We start from the raw sequence: 17,046 nt of genomic DNA, 5'->3' as shown, positions 1-17,046 counted from the left end.
TGCTATTAGCCAGGATGGGCAGGGATGGTGTCCCTAGCCTCTGTTTGCCAGAAGCTGCGAACGGGCGACAGGGGATGGATCACTTGATGATTATCTGTTCTGTTCATTCCCTCTGGGGCACCTGGAATTGGCCATGGTCAGAAGACAGGATACTGGGCTAGATGGGCCTTGGGTCTGACTCAGTATAGCTGTTCTGATCCTATTTGTTTATAGTGTTTCTTTATATTGTTTCCCCTCTGTTATCTACAGCATAAAATACAGGCAAGCTGATGCAGGACACAAACTTTTGGGATGGAAAGGAACAGTCTCAATCATCTAAGCATGGTCGCTTTCTCCCCTTGTACAGGGTGTATGGGCCAAAGAGGCATTCACCTTCCTTATGGATGCAGTTAAGGATCATGGCCACGAATTCAGGGCAGTTTTTAACCAATCTCTGATGTGGTGGTGGGATGGGAGGGCTACCTTTTTCTCTTTGCTCTCTCCACAGCGGAGTTGCATCTCAATGTAATGATTCATAGCCACAAACTGCATAGAACCCATGTTTGTCAGCTAACCGCATGCATATGTCACAGACTAGAACTCCCATCCTAATATTCTAAACTCGTAGCCCTCTGTCACTTGAGCTAAAAGAGACTCTGATTGCTAATAATAATAGAGCTCATGCTATAGTAGAAATGGAAACAAAATTCAGTGTTTCTTGTCAAGATATTTGCCTTTGACCCTGATCTTGCAAAGCAATCTGGTAGCATGGACCCTCTGCCTATGCAAAATTCTGTTATAGTCAGTGGGATGTGCCGGGGTCTGTGGTAACTGATCCCAATGCAGGTTCAGGATCTTAGTCATTTAGATACTTAGCTTGTCTTACTAAGTAATAAAATGGGAAATTTACTCTCTACCTACTAGCCTGAGGGTTGATTTTACTCATCATGACAAAAAATTTTACTTGCCACAGCCTCTGCAATTTAAAGGAATAAAACAGTTGTGCTGTTCTATTGTATATTGTATTTAATTGTGACATTTATTTATTATGAATTCTAAATGCAAGTATGCATTTGATTTTTCAAAGAGCCCTAGCTGCCATTACATCAGTTAAAATATGGCATTATAGAAAAAATAGCATACTCAAAACTGATCCAGTTATCCCAGTCCCAAAACAAACATTAAACCAGCCAATCAAAGCAGTAGAACAGAGAAATCATCCATCCTACTGGAGAGCTCCATTCTCTCTCTCCGCCTTCATCAAATGCCTAAGGAATTGGACAGGCCTTCCATGGCCTGAAGGTCAGAATACTGGGGCAGTTTCAGACGAAGATGGGGAGTAAATTCCAAAGTTGATATGCTGACAGAAAACTATCTGCCAGCTGTTTCCCCCCAGGGCAATGGAAGGGATTTATTTATTTATTTATTTATTTATTACTCATGTGTCTCTGCCGACTATGGTGTTGGCTGTCTGAACTTTTAGGGTGGCGTATCCTAAGCCACTAGGTCTTTATAGGTCAATACCATTAATGCCACCTAGAAACCAATAGGGAGCCAATGTGGATCATGATATATATGTGCAATGTACCAATCAGTTATTAAACTTTGTGTTTGATATACTTGGAAAACCTTTCGCTTCTCGGCTCTCTGTGAGCTGAGGGGTGAAAATATTATCTACTATTTATATCTCTATCTGACTTTGCTTTTATTACATCTTCATACTCTTCCTGGCTTCATTCTACTTTTTCATTTCTTTCCTATAATACAGGAGTTCTCAATTTTTTTCACAGTATAGACCACATCCTTAAGAAAAGAAAAAAAAAATCTCTCAGGGACACTTCCCCTCCCATTCACAATTGTATAACATCCCTATGGCAACTATAATTGCTCATATGGAAAAGTAATATTAGGAAAGTTATTAACATATTTTTAGTGTCTTTTAATGCAGTTTAGCAGCTGGAAATGAAGAGAGCTGGCATCATGTGACCAGCCAGCTATCTGTAGACCACCAGCAAGCAAGTGCTCCGTGAACCACAGTTTGAGAACTGCTGCAGTAATCGTGGTGTACCTTCCTTTGTTGTCTTCATTCATCTTTTCCTCCTTTTACCCTTCACTCTTACATTCTTTTTTTCACATATTGTGTCCCCTACTTCTTCCCCTTTGTCTGTCTCTCCTTGCTTCTCCCATTCTCAATCCCAGCCCAAAATACTTCCCAAAATCTCTCTTCTAATCGATTTACCCATCAGTCTCTCCCTTCACAACAGAAGGCTTTGAAGTTTTAGCAGAAACCTGATAGCCAGAAGGCTAAATCTGCTGACCAAAAACCAATACGAAAGATTTGTGTGGGGCCTTCCTCTCTCCCCCCCCCCCCCCCCCGGCCTGTCTCTGAGCAAACAGCTGAGAAGGAGCAGGCTGAGATTTTATGAGGATGCTATCTCTGTACCCTTGCATGGGATTCCATCTTTCTATTAATTAGCTAGCTAATAGGTGTCTAAAAACGTGAATGTTCTCTGTCTACTGGAAGGAAGAAAGAAATATTCATTCTGCTCTCCCCATCCATCCCAGTGCCTCTTGGCTGCTTGCATGGGCCTGTCTGTGCTATTCAGGCCTTCCCCCAGCTTTTTGGCTGCTTAGAAAAAGGGCTAGGTAGTATCACTTCTACCTCTCTCCCAGCCTGTGGTGTTTGGGGTTTTTGGATGGTCTTTCCTAGTGTGTTGCTCTAGTGTCGTTGTGGTTGCTTGGACTGTAGCTTTGCCAAGCAGCAGCAATGAAATGTACATGATTCTTTTCAGTTTAGCTGCTGTTCACAGGGATCTGGATGTATCAGTGGAAAGCTTGGCAAAGCTATGAGCAGCAGCAGAGCCGTGGGAGCAGCCTTGTCTGCTAGTTTAGGAAGGAAGACAGCACTGTATCGGTTTACATTGGTTTCATATTAAGAAATCTTTTTTTCTGCAAACATAATGGCTAGAATCTTTAGGAGTGGATGGTACTTGTCTGCGAAAGCTTCCTACTTGCCACAGGAGAATAACATTCTTGAGTTCTGTGATTCCTGCAACTGTAGTTTGCACCACTGTCTGTTTTCTCTGTGTTGCTCGGTAATGGCTGAATTGCAAACAGTTGAGCAGATTTGATTCTGTGCATTGAAGGGCAATTTTACACATACATTTAAAAAAACCTGGTGATACGTTACATACAGAGGTTATCTCCTGGTTTCATTACTGCCAAGCAGATTATAATGGTACAAAGTTGGGAGGCATTGTTAATACAGAGAAGGATTGGAGCTTTATACAGGAAGAACTAGATGATCCTGAAGACTGAGTAACACAAATGGAATGAAATTTAATACTACAAATTGAAGGGTCAGGCACTTAGGGTCTAATGATAAGAATTTCTGCTATAAGATGGAGTTTCATGATTTGGAATTGACAGAAGGAGAGAGACCTGGGTGTGTGGTCAAGCACAGGATGTCCGAGAGTCACCATTGTAATGCAAAAAATGCAAATGCGATCCTAGGATGTATCAGGCAAGGCATTTCCAGTAGAGATAGAGAAGTATTAAAGACATTGTGCAAGGCTCTGATAAAACCTCATTTGGAATATTGTGTACAGATTCTGTTCACTGTTATTCAAGAATTCAAACTGGAACAGGTGCAAAGAAGAGCTAGTAGGGAGGTTTGCTTGCTAGGATCATGTAGGTATCTCACACTTAATTCCCTGCCATTGCAGCAGCCTCAAGTATTGGTGCACCGTTATCCCTCCTATTCTGTGCCTGTGGCACATAATAGTTTAATCTCCTGTGGGCTGTGATACTTTAGTCTAAATTTGGTTGTTGGGTTTAGTGTGTGGGTGCTCTGGCTGTTGGTCAATAGTATACAGGACTATAGGTGCTGACTCTGTGGGTGCTCTGGGGCTGGAGCACCCATGGGGAAAAAATTCAAAAGTGCCCATTTGTCTCCTGGACCATTAATGTTTATTAATAGGTCTGTTTTCTACTAGTAGCTCTCAGAAGTGCCATGTGATAGAACCTGGCTTTGGTTCAGAGTCCTGGTCTCTTCACTCTCCACATCAGCAGGGTATGGGTGAACTACTCAAGTATCTTGGTGATCTCTGTACTGAACCCTCAGCTCTCTTAAGGATCTTCTTAGTAAGGGGTGGGCAACCTGTGGGCCGCATGTGGCCTGTCAGGGTAATCTGCTGGCGGGCCGCGAGAGTTCGTTTACATTGACCATCCACAGGCATGGCTGCCCGCAGCTCCCAGTGGCCGCCGTTTGCCATTCCTTGCCAATGGGAGCTGTGAGAAGTGGTGGCCAGCACGTCCCTGTGGCCCACGCGTCCCTGTGGCCCGCCCCACTTCCCGCAGCTCCCATTGTCTGGGAACGGTGAACTGAGGCCACTTTGGAGCTGCGGGCAGCTGTGCCTGCGGACGGTCAATGTAAACAAACTGTCTCGCAGCCCGTGGGCCGCAGGTTGCCCACCACTGTTCTTAGTCTTGCTTAGATGGTGAATTTCACTGCTAGTTATGCCTAATGTGGAAGAATAAATGTAGGATCCTCAAGGATACAGTGCAAATCATTCCCTTCCTTCCCCGCGCTTAAGAAAATATGTTGGGATATATCCCAAAGAACTAGGGACAGGAAGACTCATATTTTTCATGACTGTAATTTGACTTGCTCTGGGGTCCTAACTATTAACTATAATCCCAGCATTACCAGTCATTACCCAGGTCTAAGTAAATTCCCATTCAGAGGATATGAATGTTGGAGAATGGGGTTGGTAAATAGGAGAAAGATTTAAAACAGGTAAGGCTTCCTCCCTTGCCCTTCATTACCTTGACTTACCAAGGTGTTCATAACTGCATTAAGTTATTCTCTTTTATTATTTTACATGTCTTAGTGGACAATTACTAGTTCAGTTTTAATCTTTAGCATTATTGTGAAAAATCATGGAAATACAATTTTTTTGCGGGGTGGGGGGGGTGCCGTGGAGGTTTGCATTATTGGTGCATGTATAAGTTCAGTCTGTTTGTTAGCTCACAAGCTTCTTGATAATATTGCTGTATGTGTGGTGTTCTGTACTGTCACCTCATCCTGTTTTCCATAGGTAGGTGGGGGAAATCATAATCCTTCATTGAACTGTTTTTTCAACTAATCACTTTTACTTTCTTCAAATAATAAGCTACTTTAAATTGAGCCTGTTTAGTTTTTTTTTCCTTACACAAGAAATACAGCCTAGTTACTGTATTTAGCTAAAATAGTCTTCTTAATAGTTATGAAAAAACCCAGACATACTGACTTCTGACTTCTCATTCAATAGTATTCTAAATCAGGAAATGTTTGCTCTTCACTTAAGGTAACTTTTGTGGTGTGTGTGTGTGTGTGTGTGTGTGTGTACACGCATATAATATATATCTGTTCTAAATGGCTAGATGAATACAGTTACACTTGTCAGGATATATGAAACCACAGCCCACACTGTGCATCCAGTGATTAAACCATTTCACACAATGGGCAATTGTTCATTCCAGCACATTCAGCCTTTCTAACATATTCTCCATTTTAGTATGTCGTTATATCCAGAATGTATTTGCTTCATACTGTGGTATTTAAAAGGTGTCTTGTGAGGTTGATTAAAATCTCTGTAGTGTTATACATATTGCTTTGTCAGTTCCTTTTTTTGTTTTGTTTTGTGAAGATGATCTTCTGTATCCATGTGTCTGGCTATTGTTTCCACAATCCGTTCAGTGCAGCTTCCTCAGCACATACTGCCCTCCCTTCTCCCACTTCCCCAGACAGGGTGATTTCTGATGTTTTGCGTAGCTTTATTGTTTCCTTCCCACTGTCATCAAATTCACACTGTAATACTTGGCACTTTTACTTCCTTTATAGAGTAGGATGTGATGTCATAGAGAAGGGGACAGGGCTACCCAAATTTTCTCAATTGCAGGGAGGAGCTGCCCAGGTGTGCTGAGGGGCCTGTACTCAGGAAGAGAAACAGGGAATCCTCCACAGTGAGTAACCCCACTTTCAAGTGCACCCAGTTTCCTTCATAGCCATGTCCAGTACAGTGTAGTTTCCTCTTCTGCCCTTTCCAGTTTTACCCAGTTTGCCCTCTGGAGTGTTCCCAGTTCAGTTCAGTTTCCCTTTTCCCCCTCCATTTTACTGCATATTCATTTTACTTCATCCTTTTCTGTTAACGCTCCTCTCTTCCTTACTCCAAAGGTTATGTTTTCCTTTTTTGCCTCTTGATGTTGTTAACCTCCATCATTCTAGTCTTAATCTTCATTCACATTGTCCTCTTTCCAGTGAATTAGACTGTCCTATTGCTACTACTTCCTGTTTTGTCTATAGTTCCTCTCCTCTCCCTTGTAATAATCTCTTTCCGAGCTCTTCGCTGATCCCTTTGCCTCTTTTAATTACTTTCCTCCCTACTTTTCCCCCTTTCAGGTAACCATTCCATTTTCCTTTCCTGCAAGTTCCATGTGTAATCTTTCCTATTTACATACACATTGTTATAAGCTCAGTTCAGCTCCCAAACCTTTCTAGTGCAGCCCTCATTTCTGCATTTTTCTTTTGTAGAACTAAAAGGTAAAGAATAAGCTTGTCTGACATGGAAAACAATATGGGGCAAGGGGTTTGGCAAATAATGTTCTGAATTGGAAAGGGGAGAACAGGAAGCTACCAGAACTGTAAAATGGCAGGAGGGGCCTGGGGAGCTCAAGGGATTGGTAGAGGGTATGGAGGCTTTGGCTCTTCTAGGTCACCTGCTTGAATTACAGCCCTGGTTAGTAGTGATTGAAAATATTCACCATCCAGTCTTCGGTGACTTATGTGATATGTTTTGGTGGTATGTCTCTAGTTCCTAGTGGACAGGTGTCCACGTTACAGTAGCTACCATCACAATTGGCATTAATTGGTAATTAGGCAAGAGAGGCAAAGGATTGAATGAGCATGGAGACCAAACTCATTTCTCATTTGCCAGAGGTGGAAGTGCAAGTTGTTACTGAGTCACGTTGGAAAGACACTGTGGGGAAGCTTGCATTGCCATTGCCTGTGCTGTACCTTTTCTGTTGATAAAGGATTTCAGTTTCCAGGGCTGTCAATCTGGCACCTTACATGAGCAAAAGAATGGCAGAAAGAGTTAACTGGCTAAAACTGAAAAGGGACAAAAAGCAAATGACAAACTAGAAAATTCCATGCCAATTGGTCTGAATTGGGATGAGGAGTGGATTAATTTGGGCTCAATTGGAAAAGGCAAAGGAGTGGAAAACTGAGCTGAACTGGAAAACATACTGCATTCGAGTGAGTCATGTGGCATCTTGTGTGCTTCTGTGACTGTTTTGACCACTTAATTTTTCATCTTTTTAAAAACAAAAAGCATTTAAAATTTGAAACCTATCATGTCACTTCTGACAGTGGCTCCTCCTTTGCAAACAGAAGTTTTTAGCCTTTTTTGTTTCTGAGGTCATCATAAAATGTAAGCACAGTACTTCAGTGACCTCATACTGTTTTTAAAGTAGTGAGCAAAAACTAGCAATCTCTCTCGCTCTTTTTCCCCCCCTGCCTCAGAGAAACTGTACTGCCGTATTGGTCTCCTCAAATAGGTTTCATATTTTAACTCTTTTTAGTTTACTTTGTATCTTTGGAAGAATATTCCCATGCATTTCAGCAGATGATGCACACAAGCAGCAAGTAAATCTCACTTTTTCTGCAGTGTCCTGGACTATATCTGGCCTTCCAACAGATGGAGGACTCCAGTCTCAACACTGCAATCCCCCTTCCAAAAATAATTAGGAAAAAAGTGCATGAACACATAACCTTTCAAATTCACAGAATTATTGTATCTTATTTACACATATATATCATTTCTTTTTAGGCATTGGAAAAACACCCCAACTCACCAATGACTGCAAAACAAATACTGGAAGTCATTCAGAAAGAAGGATTAAAAGAAACAAGGTCAGTATTTATATGTTCAATATTTCTTAAAATTTCTTTGAAAACAATGAAATCTAGTAGTAGTGAGGACTGTATGCCATTCCTAAAGTAATATGCACTGGCTAAATCGGAATGTCAGCGCATGGCAAGCTTATCTCACTTTTTTAGTTTTCAGTGTTGTAGCTGTGTGTTGGTCCCAGGATAATAGTAAAACAGGGTGGGTGAGGTAATATTTTTTTATTGGACCTACTCATCTCTTTCACCAACAGAAGTTGGGCCAATAAAAGAGATTACCTCACCTGTTTTTTTTTTTTAGGTTTCTTAAATAATCACGTGACTCAACTTATTGCAAAGTGATTTGGATGCAGAAATGGATTGCAATGGATAAACCCCTGGAGGATGAGCAGGTTGGGGTAATGGGGTTCGATCCAAAACCCAACGAAGTCAGTAGCAGTCTTTCCATTGGCTCCAGTGGGCTTTGGATCGAGCTCCATGCATTCTGCTTCAGGTGGACATACAGCTCCTTATTCCTGAATCACAACTGTGAGGTGATCTAAGCTATAACTGGGATTTGGACATGAAGACAAAACGACAGATTACTCTAACAGGAAAGGAGAGATTAGTTTGGGGAGGAAAGTAATAATGATGCTCAAATACAGGGTGCATTTTCTTCTTCTATGACTGGTGTTGAGGGATGACTGCTCACAGGGAATTTCTCTTCAAAGATACTGTGTCAGTAGGTGTTGACCTGCGGCAGCAAAATAAGGTACGCATTTGCTTCTATTTTAATTATATCCTTTTACAGTGGCGCCTAAAATGTAGGGCAAGTGAGCTTTTAAAGACAACTAGTCTAGTAGAATTGTAATGCATTATATCTGTTATTTCTGAATTTATACTGTTTACCCAAAAGAATCTTCCCTAGGTACTGTGTTATGTTTCTTGTCATTCAGAAACATTTTCTAAGAAACAGAAGGAATAATGCAGTGCAGAGTCTTGCACAGTATATAACCATGCAGCTTACTGGTAAACTAGATACGAGCATGTTGTAAGACATAATAAGTGTGTGTTGGTGGAATGAACAGCAGCAGGGATAGTATTATGTATAAGTGGAAGCTGAATTTGCCCTCTAAAGCTCTGCAAATGTAGTTGCTGTTCAGAAATCATTTGAAATGTTTGTGCCAGTGCCAAGGAAGAAGTAGAGAGCCTTAGAAAATAAATGTTTGAGCTTAAGCTCTGTGCCACAAGAATATGCAAACAACAAAAAAGTCTCTCAAAAGAAATCACTTGAAAATTGTATATTAAGATACTCCACAGCAACGAATGAGCTACTGATTGTGCTTTCTAGTCTTCTGATATGACGCTACTGCACTTTGGTTTACAATTCTATTCTAATAATTCTTGTTATAATAACAACACCACCTCTTCATAATTCTTAGAGTGCTTTTTCCCCATCATGGTATATTAAAGAGGAAGCAGTGTACAGAGACTGGGTAGGGAGGGGGTGAAGCTAGCTCTTTAATATACTTAAAATACAGAAAACAAAAATACTCCTTTTGACAGTAAATATAAATAAGTCATACAACAGGAAGAAGAACCTACTAAATGGAAAATCAGCCTTGTAATAATGCATGAACTCAGAGTGACAGGCAAGAAAAGGATCGACAAGTGTTCATTTCTGTATGATTTATATTGTGATTCAGTATGTATGTGCTGTAAAATGAATACAGCACATGTTTGGGTAATTAGTAGTAACTAACTATATGGAATGTCATGTGTAGTGATGAGCATTCCTACTATTGAAGGCAGGACAAATCTCTATATTGTCTATTCTTTAACTGATCCCCAAATTGAGGAGCCTAAAAATTATGATTGTTGCAGTTGTCTGGAAATTGTGACTTTTTTCTTTTTTTTTTTTAGAATCGAGTTTAAATTTAAACAAAGTTTGGATTAAGTGTTTCCTACTGCATTGAAAATAGTTGAAATTAAGTGCTCATGAAAGATTTTTGACTGAGAATGTTGGTGGTTAAATTCCTCTACTAGAGCAGCAGGCTATGCAAACTTATCCTATTTAGCCATGCTACTTTAACTGTAATCTGCAGGGGACCATCTCTATGGCTCACAAGGCACTTTAGTCTCCATGCTGCTATCTACTGAGACTTACAAGTAGTGGTGGATTTTGTGATGAGTAGTCAACCTGTACCCCCTGGAAAAAAAAAAAAAGCTGGAATGAGACCACCAAAGTGTCTTGGACCACTGAACAGCCTTCATTCTTTGATGACTTTCTTTCAACTGGACTGGATTTGAACCAGCAGTGAAGGGTTATGTATCCTATTCCCTCTTCCTTAAACTGATATGTTTATCAGCAAACCTGTAGCAATTCTGGGTGAAGTTCTCCGAGAATTCTTTTCCAGCCTTTCCAGTGTATAGTGAACAAAAGGACTGCTCAGTTCAGTCATTTTGCATGTATATTGCAAAAGTAACTAATCTAAAATTTCTTGCTGTATTAGCAACTCAGAATTAATAACTTTTAAGTTTTGGCATTTTTATTGTTGCCATTAGTGGCCATTCTTTAGGAGGACTCTGTCGGCCTTTTAGGCCCTTACATTTATTTCTCTTTGATGTTATAAAGATGTGGAATTCCCCAACAGTTTGGTTGTTTTTCTACCCAAATTAAGTCCAGCAGGGAGAAAATTTAAAAAACAAAAACACTACCACAAATCCAGTTGCACCTCAAGGGAAAAACAAACAAAACTATGGTCATAAGCTGTGCTGGAGAGTACACTTGCACAGATTTATATCATGTTTGAGATGCATGTTTCAGTTTTGTTTTTGTTTTGTTTTTTAAATATCTTTCCTGCTGCGACAATCACTTGTAAAAAGATCATCATCTGGCCAATCCTCCTCTCTGTACCTGGAAGGAAAACCAACTTTTAAGGTAAACAATTTTGGGGCCTAAAAGCTTGACATTTTTCTTAACTAATGAAAAGAAATTATTTGTGTGTCTAAATGTAAGTGTTAGCAAACTGACATCCCTTGAGACTGTAGTCTTTTATCTATAGAGCAGGTGTAATGCATGCAACAATAGTGCAAACTTCAAGTTTACCTTTCATTGTACCTCAACCTTATTCTGAAATAATTGCTTTTCTGGAGACAGGGTAGTTTAGCTATGTGCCTGTTTAAACATTGGCCTCTCTGCTGAGATTACAAATGAAGGTGTCAATTGTGCCACCTGGCCACTTTTAACTGGATTGGGAACACCAAATTATTTCACGTAGGCCCCTAAGCAGTGGTTTAATGATAACAATTTTTGGATAGTACTGACACGAGCCAAATTTGAATTGGTGACTGAGAGAGACTTCCTGCTCTATTACCAACTTCCATAGCTTTCCAACCTACTGTTTTCCTCATAAAAACAAATCAAATGTGTGTATGTAATTGGAGATTTTAGTTAATTTTATTTCCTGTATTTGCTATAATGTTTCTTATAACAGGCTAAGTCAAGAGGGGATAATGAGAAAGATATATGGTTTAATTAAAACAAACACTTGTGTTCTAATATTTTTTAAAAATTGAGATAAAATCCACAATGATTTTAAGGGTAGATGTTTGATTTTGAGAGATGTCAGAATCACTATAAAAATTACATGGTAGGAAACGTCAATTTCACATCTTGTAAAGTTGCAAATGTCCAGGTGTGATTAAAAATATGTGCTCATGGTGATAAGTACCTGTTACGTTTCAGTAGGTTTCTTCTATGTGAGAATTTATCAGGCAGTTAGAAAGATTGAACAAAATTAATGTTCTGGCAGCCATTCACAGTGATGACTTGTAAACGGAAGTTAACTTTGTCAAAAGTTGTTTGGCTTCCATGTTTTCTAGTTTATACAGTTTTGCTGCATGCTAGTTTAGAGTCCAAGCGATATAGTGTAGTAGGGAAGGACTTGTGAGAAATCTTTGTGCAGAACCTCTTCTGATTATTTCCAGTTAAAAAGAATTATAATGGTAATTTGCGTGAGTGTAAGATGGCGTTAAAAGGATTCTGAAAAGAATTGACTCACTTGCCAATAGCAGGCAATTTAATTATTAGAGAAACGTCAAAAGGATTGAAATAATTACCAGAAACCTAGTAGCCAGATATGAAGTGATAGATGAAAGATGAGGAGGGGTATACCACTAGTGATGTTCAAGGGGAACGCCCTGATGAACAATTCAGCCCCGCCACTATCCCCAGCTCATGGGAGAGGGAGTAGGTGTTGGGATTTTTACAGTGGGTACTGATCCTGAGCTACTTTTCAGTGCTTGTTCTCTTTTATTAGTCTCAGGATAGTAATTGTCTGATATGTATGATGCTCCATAACCCCGGTAGCTATTGGTTGGATTTTTGGCACTTCCTGAGGCTCCTGGCTGATGTGAAAGGAGACAACTCTTGGCTACTGTACCCCTCCTGTTGCCTTGACATGTTTTTTGGCAGGTGGACAGGTGTGGGTGGGTCTTCTTCTGGGAATAACTCCACGCCTGCTTTTGCTGCTTACAGGTTTCCTAGGCAGCATCATCAAATTGACATGATTTGTGACAGCTTCACTGCTGCTTACAGGGTTCAGAACAACAGTAGGGAAACTGAGCTAGAGCCACATAAATTCACTCTGTAGCTTCCTCAAACAGCAGCAGAGGCAGTGGACCTCACTGTCTGCAGACTCAAGAATACAACACTATGCTGATTTACATTAGATTGACATTTGAAAGGGCTAGAAGCTTTTCCTTCAAGTGAAAGTTTAAATTCTGCCAAAATTGATGGCTTAGGCTCCCATACTCAACGTGGAGTACTTACCCACTGGCCAAGGGCAAGTGGATTTTTTTTTTTTTAAACTCCTGCAATACATACAGGATTCCTTACAGAATGCTCCAGGCGCTTTACATAAATATGAAACATCAAATAAGTATATTTTCATTTTTGTTGAAAAATGGAAACCAGTTTGGCTTCCCAAAAATGAAAAGGCAACTCATTCCATAGTCATGAGGTATATGTGCTAAAAGTACAAGCTTCAAATATGTCTGAATTATATTTAGGACAGGTAGTGAACAAAAGTTTCCCAAATAAAAGATTGGAACATTATGAATCACAGATACTCCATCTCCTGTTCTTATTTGTTATGCCTCTGGTCATCTACTGATTGTCACTTTCTGGCACTGCAATTTTTGTTAAGCCTTTCTGGAGCAGTACAAAAGCTATCATAATGTACAAAGCTATATTTGAATTCTTACCCCAGATAACACTTATAGTACTAAACTGCACAAAATTACTATGTCCCTGCTACATACAGACTTTCCAAAGATGCAGTTCTTCTCTGAAGAGTGTGTTACTTTGTGGAGAGACACTTACAGCCACAGTGGAACACAAAATTCAGGTCCTCGGGAAGAGGAGAAGAAAAAAGACCAGGGTTTCAGAGTCTTACTGTAAAAAATTAATGATTATTTTAACACGTATATTTTTTTTGTTTCATTGCAGAAGGTATCTTTGCATCCAGTGGATGAAAAATACTATTAAATGACACCTCCCACTCCCAGATAGTAACTACCCCCAATAATAGAAACAGCAGCAATAATAAATACAGTTGAACCTCAGAGTTACGAACACCTCAGGAATGGAGGTTGTTTGTAACTCTGAAATGTTTGTAACTCTGAACAAAACGTTATGGGTATTCTTTCAAAAGTTTATAACTGAACATTGACTTAATACAGCTTTGAAACTTTACTATGCGGAAGAAAACTGCTGCTTTTAACCATCTTAATTTAAATGAAACAAGCACAGAAACAGTTTCCTTACCTTGTCAAATCTTTTTTTTTAAACGTTCCCTTTATTTTTTTTTAGTCGTTTATGTTTAACACAGTACTGTTCTGTATTTGCTTTTTATTTTTGTTTTTTGTCTCTGCTGCTGCCTGATTGTGTACTTCCCGTTCCAAATTAGGTGTGTGGTTGACTGGTCAGTTCGTAACTCTGGTGTTCATAACTCTGAAGTACTACTGTACAAATAAAAAAAATCATAGGTTGATTCTTTGGAATGTACTACATATTGGAACCTGAAGTAAGTTATGTGATTCCCTCCCATTTGAATCCAGGAACTGAAAACACTGAAATATCAGTCTGCAGCCATTCATTCTTATCACATGAGTTTTTTGGGGAAAATCTCCAGTCAAATTGTGCCAAAAGTTTTGGTGCCAGGGATTCTTGTTCATGCCCTGTTTCTCCCTAGTTTTGTACTTCTCCCTCTGCTTTGCTTGGTAACACTCAGAAATTCACTCCTACTCCTTCCTCTCTAGAATAGATTAAAGAAAAAGTTACTCAATGGGAGTTAAAAGGGCAATAAACCAAGAAAAGGGGGGCAAGAAATGTTTAACTTTTGGAATGCAACTTTAACCCACAGGTCCTGTATCTCTTTGCCCTCCTCCTCTGTCACACTCAGGATTCTGAACTCTGGGGCAAGATAATTCCTTACCCTTCTTGCTGTTAAGGAATGTTTGACCTGAGTATCTTCAAGTAACTGTGACTGACCTATTACTTTTACTATTATTATTATTTTAGAACAGTGGTTCTCAACCTATTTACCATTGTGGGCCTCATCCAATACTCCCTGTATGGCCCTGAGGATGTTTCATGGGCTGCAGCTGTGTGCTGATTGGGCCGCAAGCAGCCTGTGAGCCACAGGTTGAGAACCACTGCTTTAGAAGAAGTAAGAAATCTTGCTCACTCTGCTACTTTTACTGCATTTGTAACGTACCCGTAGAATTCTTAACCCTACCTCTCTCTCCTTCTTGAGTTGGCTTCCCTCTTAGTTACTACAGGAAATGTCAATTAAAGTCCTTCTCCCTCATCCCCCTCTCCTCTCCAAAAAGTACATTGGTTATCGTTCTTGTGCAGCTGTTACTCTGCCTAAGGTCATGCTGTCTACATAGGATCAGATAGATTCTGGTGATGATAATCTTCTTTGGGAAGACTAAGAAGAGATATTTGTCATAGGTAACAATGCTGCCTCAAACCTTTCTGCTTCTCATCCTCAAAGGTGATAATAGCCTTTTCTCTCCTAGCTGCTGATATTGAGATTTCAGAGCCTGAGGCGCCAGAGCAGGATGGTAATTATTCTCAAGATTTTCTTCTAGAGGATTTATGCTATTTGTGTAGAAATATTACACCAGTATGTTGCCTGGAAGTAAGCCCATGACTTCATCTGTTACCTGAGAAGAGCCATCAAAGGAGAACACCTAACCTAAACAGTATGCTCACCAGACTCTTTAAGCACCTAGCTTCTAAGGTGAAACAAATGGAGTGGATCCTGGAACTTTTTTCACTGCACCAGTTTTGTGTACAAGGACCTGTCCATTCCAACCCCCAAATGTCTTGAAACAGAGACCTTGTCACAGGAGGTAGTGTCTCTGACCGTCATTCTTTTTTCGTTTTTTCTGGCTTCAATTCCAGTACAGCTGTTGTGTCCTACAGAAGCTGTACCTACTGAGTATCCTGGTACATTGCCTCAGTCTTGTATGGTTATGATTTCAGGTTCTCCAGCAGTTTCTGTTCCTCTCTGGAATCAATGCATCAGAAACATATAAGACTCTTTTCATTCTCCTGTCTTTGTGGAAAGCCTCCCTATTCAGTTAGTTAATTAAGTCACCTGTTAAGTGGATCTCCTGGGTTGGTAATAGGGACAATGGACACTAAAGGCCTTATTTTGAGTTCAGAATGAGCCTGAGGAAGTGATTCTTTTCAGAGGAAAAAAATGTACATCAATTTCCTTGAATATAGGGCTTTTAGGAAGACACTGGTAGCCCTCAGGGACTCTTTGGAATCTCAGGGGACTCCATTTGGGTCACAGCTCTGAGTGCTCTATCTCATGTGGGCATTTATCCCTTCTGTCTTTGTTAAACCTGTTGGATAAAATTTTAAAAAGTGCTGAAGTCTCATCTACAGTCACTGGGATATAGGCTCCTAAGTGACGTAGGTGCTTCTACATCCCTTAATCTTTCTGCCAGTTTCTCTTTAAGCCTTTGCGTTCTATGTCTGTGGGGTTGCTGACTTTAAAAACCCTTTCCCAGTTGCTGCTTTTCTGCAAATAGGGTAAATGAGCTTGACAGCGCTGTTCTCTTTACTGCCAACCTATTTCTGGTTCTCCATGGTATAGGGAGGCTTTTCTTCCTTTCTCCAGTATTTTCAAGGTTTCTTCTTGGTCAAGAAATACGGTCATTGCCCAGTTTTATTCTTCCACTCAGAATAAAAAAGAATGCAGCATGTGCCCTTTGACTGTTATAGAACCTTAAAATTCAGCTTTGGAACAACGAAGGATTTTTGGTCTTCTGGGTTGTCTTGTTATGGGAAGAGCCAAGGATGGGGACCAAAACTTCTAAGGTAACTCTAATCTGCTAGATTGTATTTGGGAGGCCTATTCAGGTGAAGGAGCACATTGTTTTTTTCAACGTCAGAACCTATTCTGCCTTTATGTAGTCAATCTTTGGTACAGAGAGGGGACATTTTGGTGGAAGAGAGAAATAAAGCTCGTGCATTTTTTCACCTGGTATGTCTGAATTATTGCATATGCATCAACAGATGCAGTTTTTGGCTGTGGAGTGATGAGAGAAGTTGTGTCTGAGCAACTTCGACCCATTCTTTCAATGAAAGACTGCTAGAAAGAACCCCTCTCTGGTCCTCGGTACCTTCTCAAAACTCACCTCTTCCATAATGCATATAGCAGACTGCAACCTGATTATGGCAATGCAGGTGGACAGCTGCAATCACTGTCACTGACCAGCCAAGAATGGTGCATGTCATATTATATTTGCTACTCTGTCTCCACCATTTCCCTCCTGGCCCTCTTGTTTGTCTCAGATACCTGTTACTTGTCTTTTTACACTGTAAGCTCTTTGCGGGAAGAGACAGGCATAGATGATATGTCTGTACACAGGCACAATGGAACTTTGACATGGCTGTGGTCTTTAGATGCTGTAGCAATATATGTTAAACAATAAGATCCCTAGTATTCCATCGCAGACAGGTGAATTGGAGGTTTCAAAGACTACAGTTTTTATTTGTAAATGTTTCTGAATCTTGGATACACTATTCTGGACTGATAATTCTAAAATTCATC

The 17,046-nt window shown here is 40.1% G+C and overlaps 1 protein-coding gene across 1 annotated transcript in view; it reads left to right on the top strand.

Moving 5' to 3' along the window:
• ASXL3 (ASXL transcriptional regulator 3) overlaps window positions 1-17,046 on the top strand; it is a 136,656-nt gene that overhangs the window by 15,236 nt on the left and 104,374 nt on the right. Inside the window, exon 2 of the mRNA XM_065399681.1 lies at window positions 7,851-7,933. Coding sequence (XP_065255753.1) covers window positions 7,851-7,933 — 83 coding nt within the window. The remainder of the gene's footprint in view (window positions 1-7,850; window positions 7,934-17,046) is intronic.

Source organism: Emys orbicularis, chromosome 2 (assembly GCF_028017835.1).
Source record: "Emys orbicularis isolate rEmyOrb1 chromosome 2, rEmyOrb1.hap1, whole genome shotgun sequence".
Taxonomy (NCBI): Eukaryota; Metazoa; Chordata; order Testudines; family Emydidae; genus Emys; species Emys orbicularis.
Note: the sequence above shows the minus strand (reverse complement) of the source record. Positions and strands in the feature narration are given on the sequence as shown.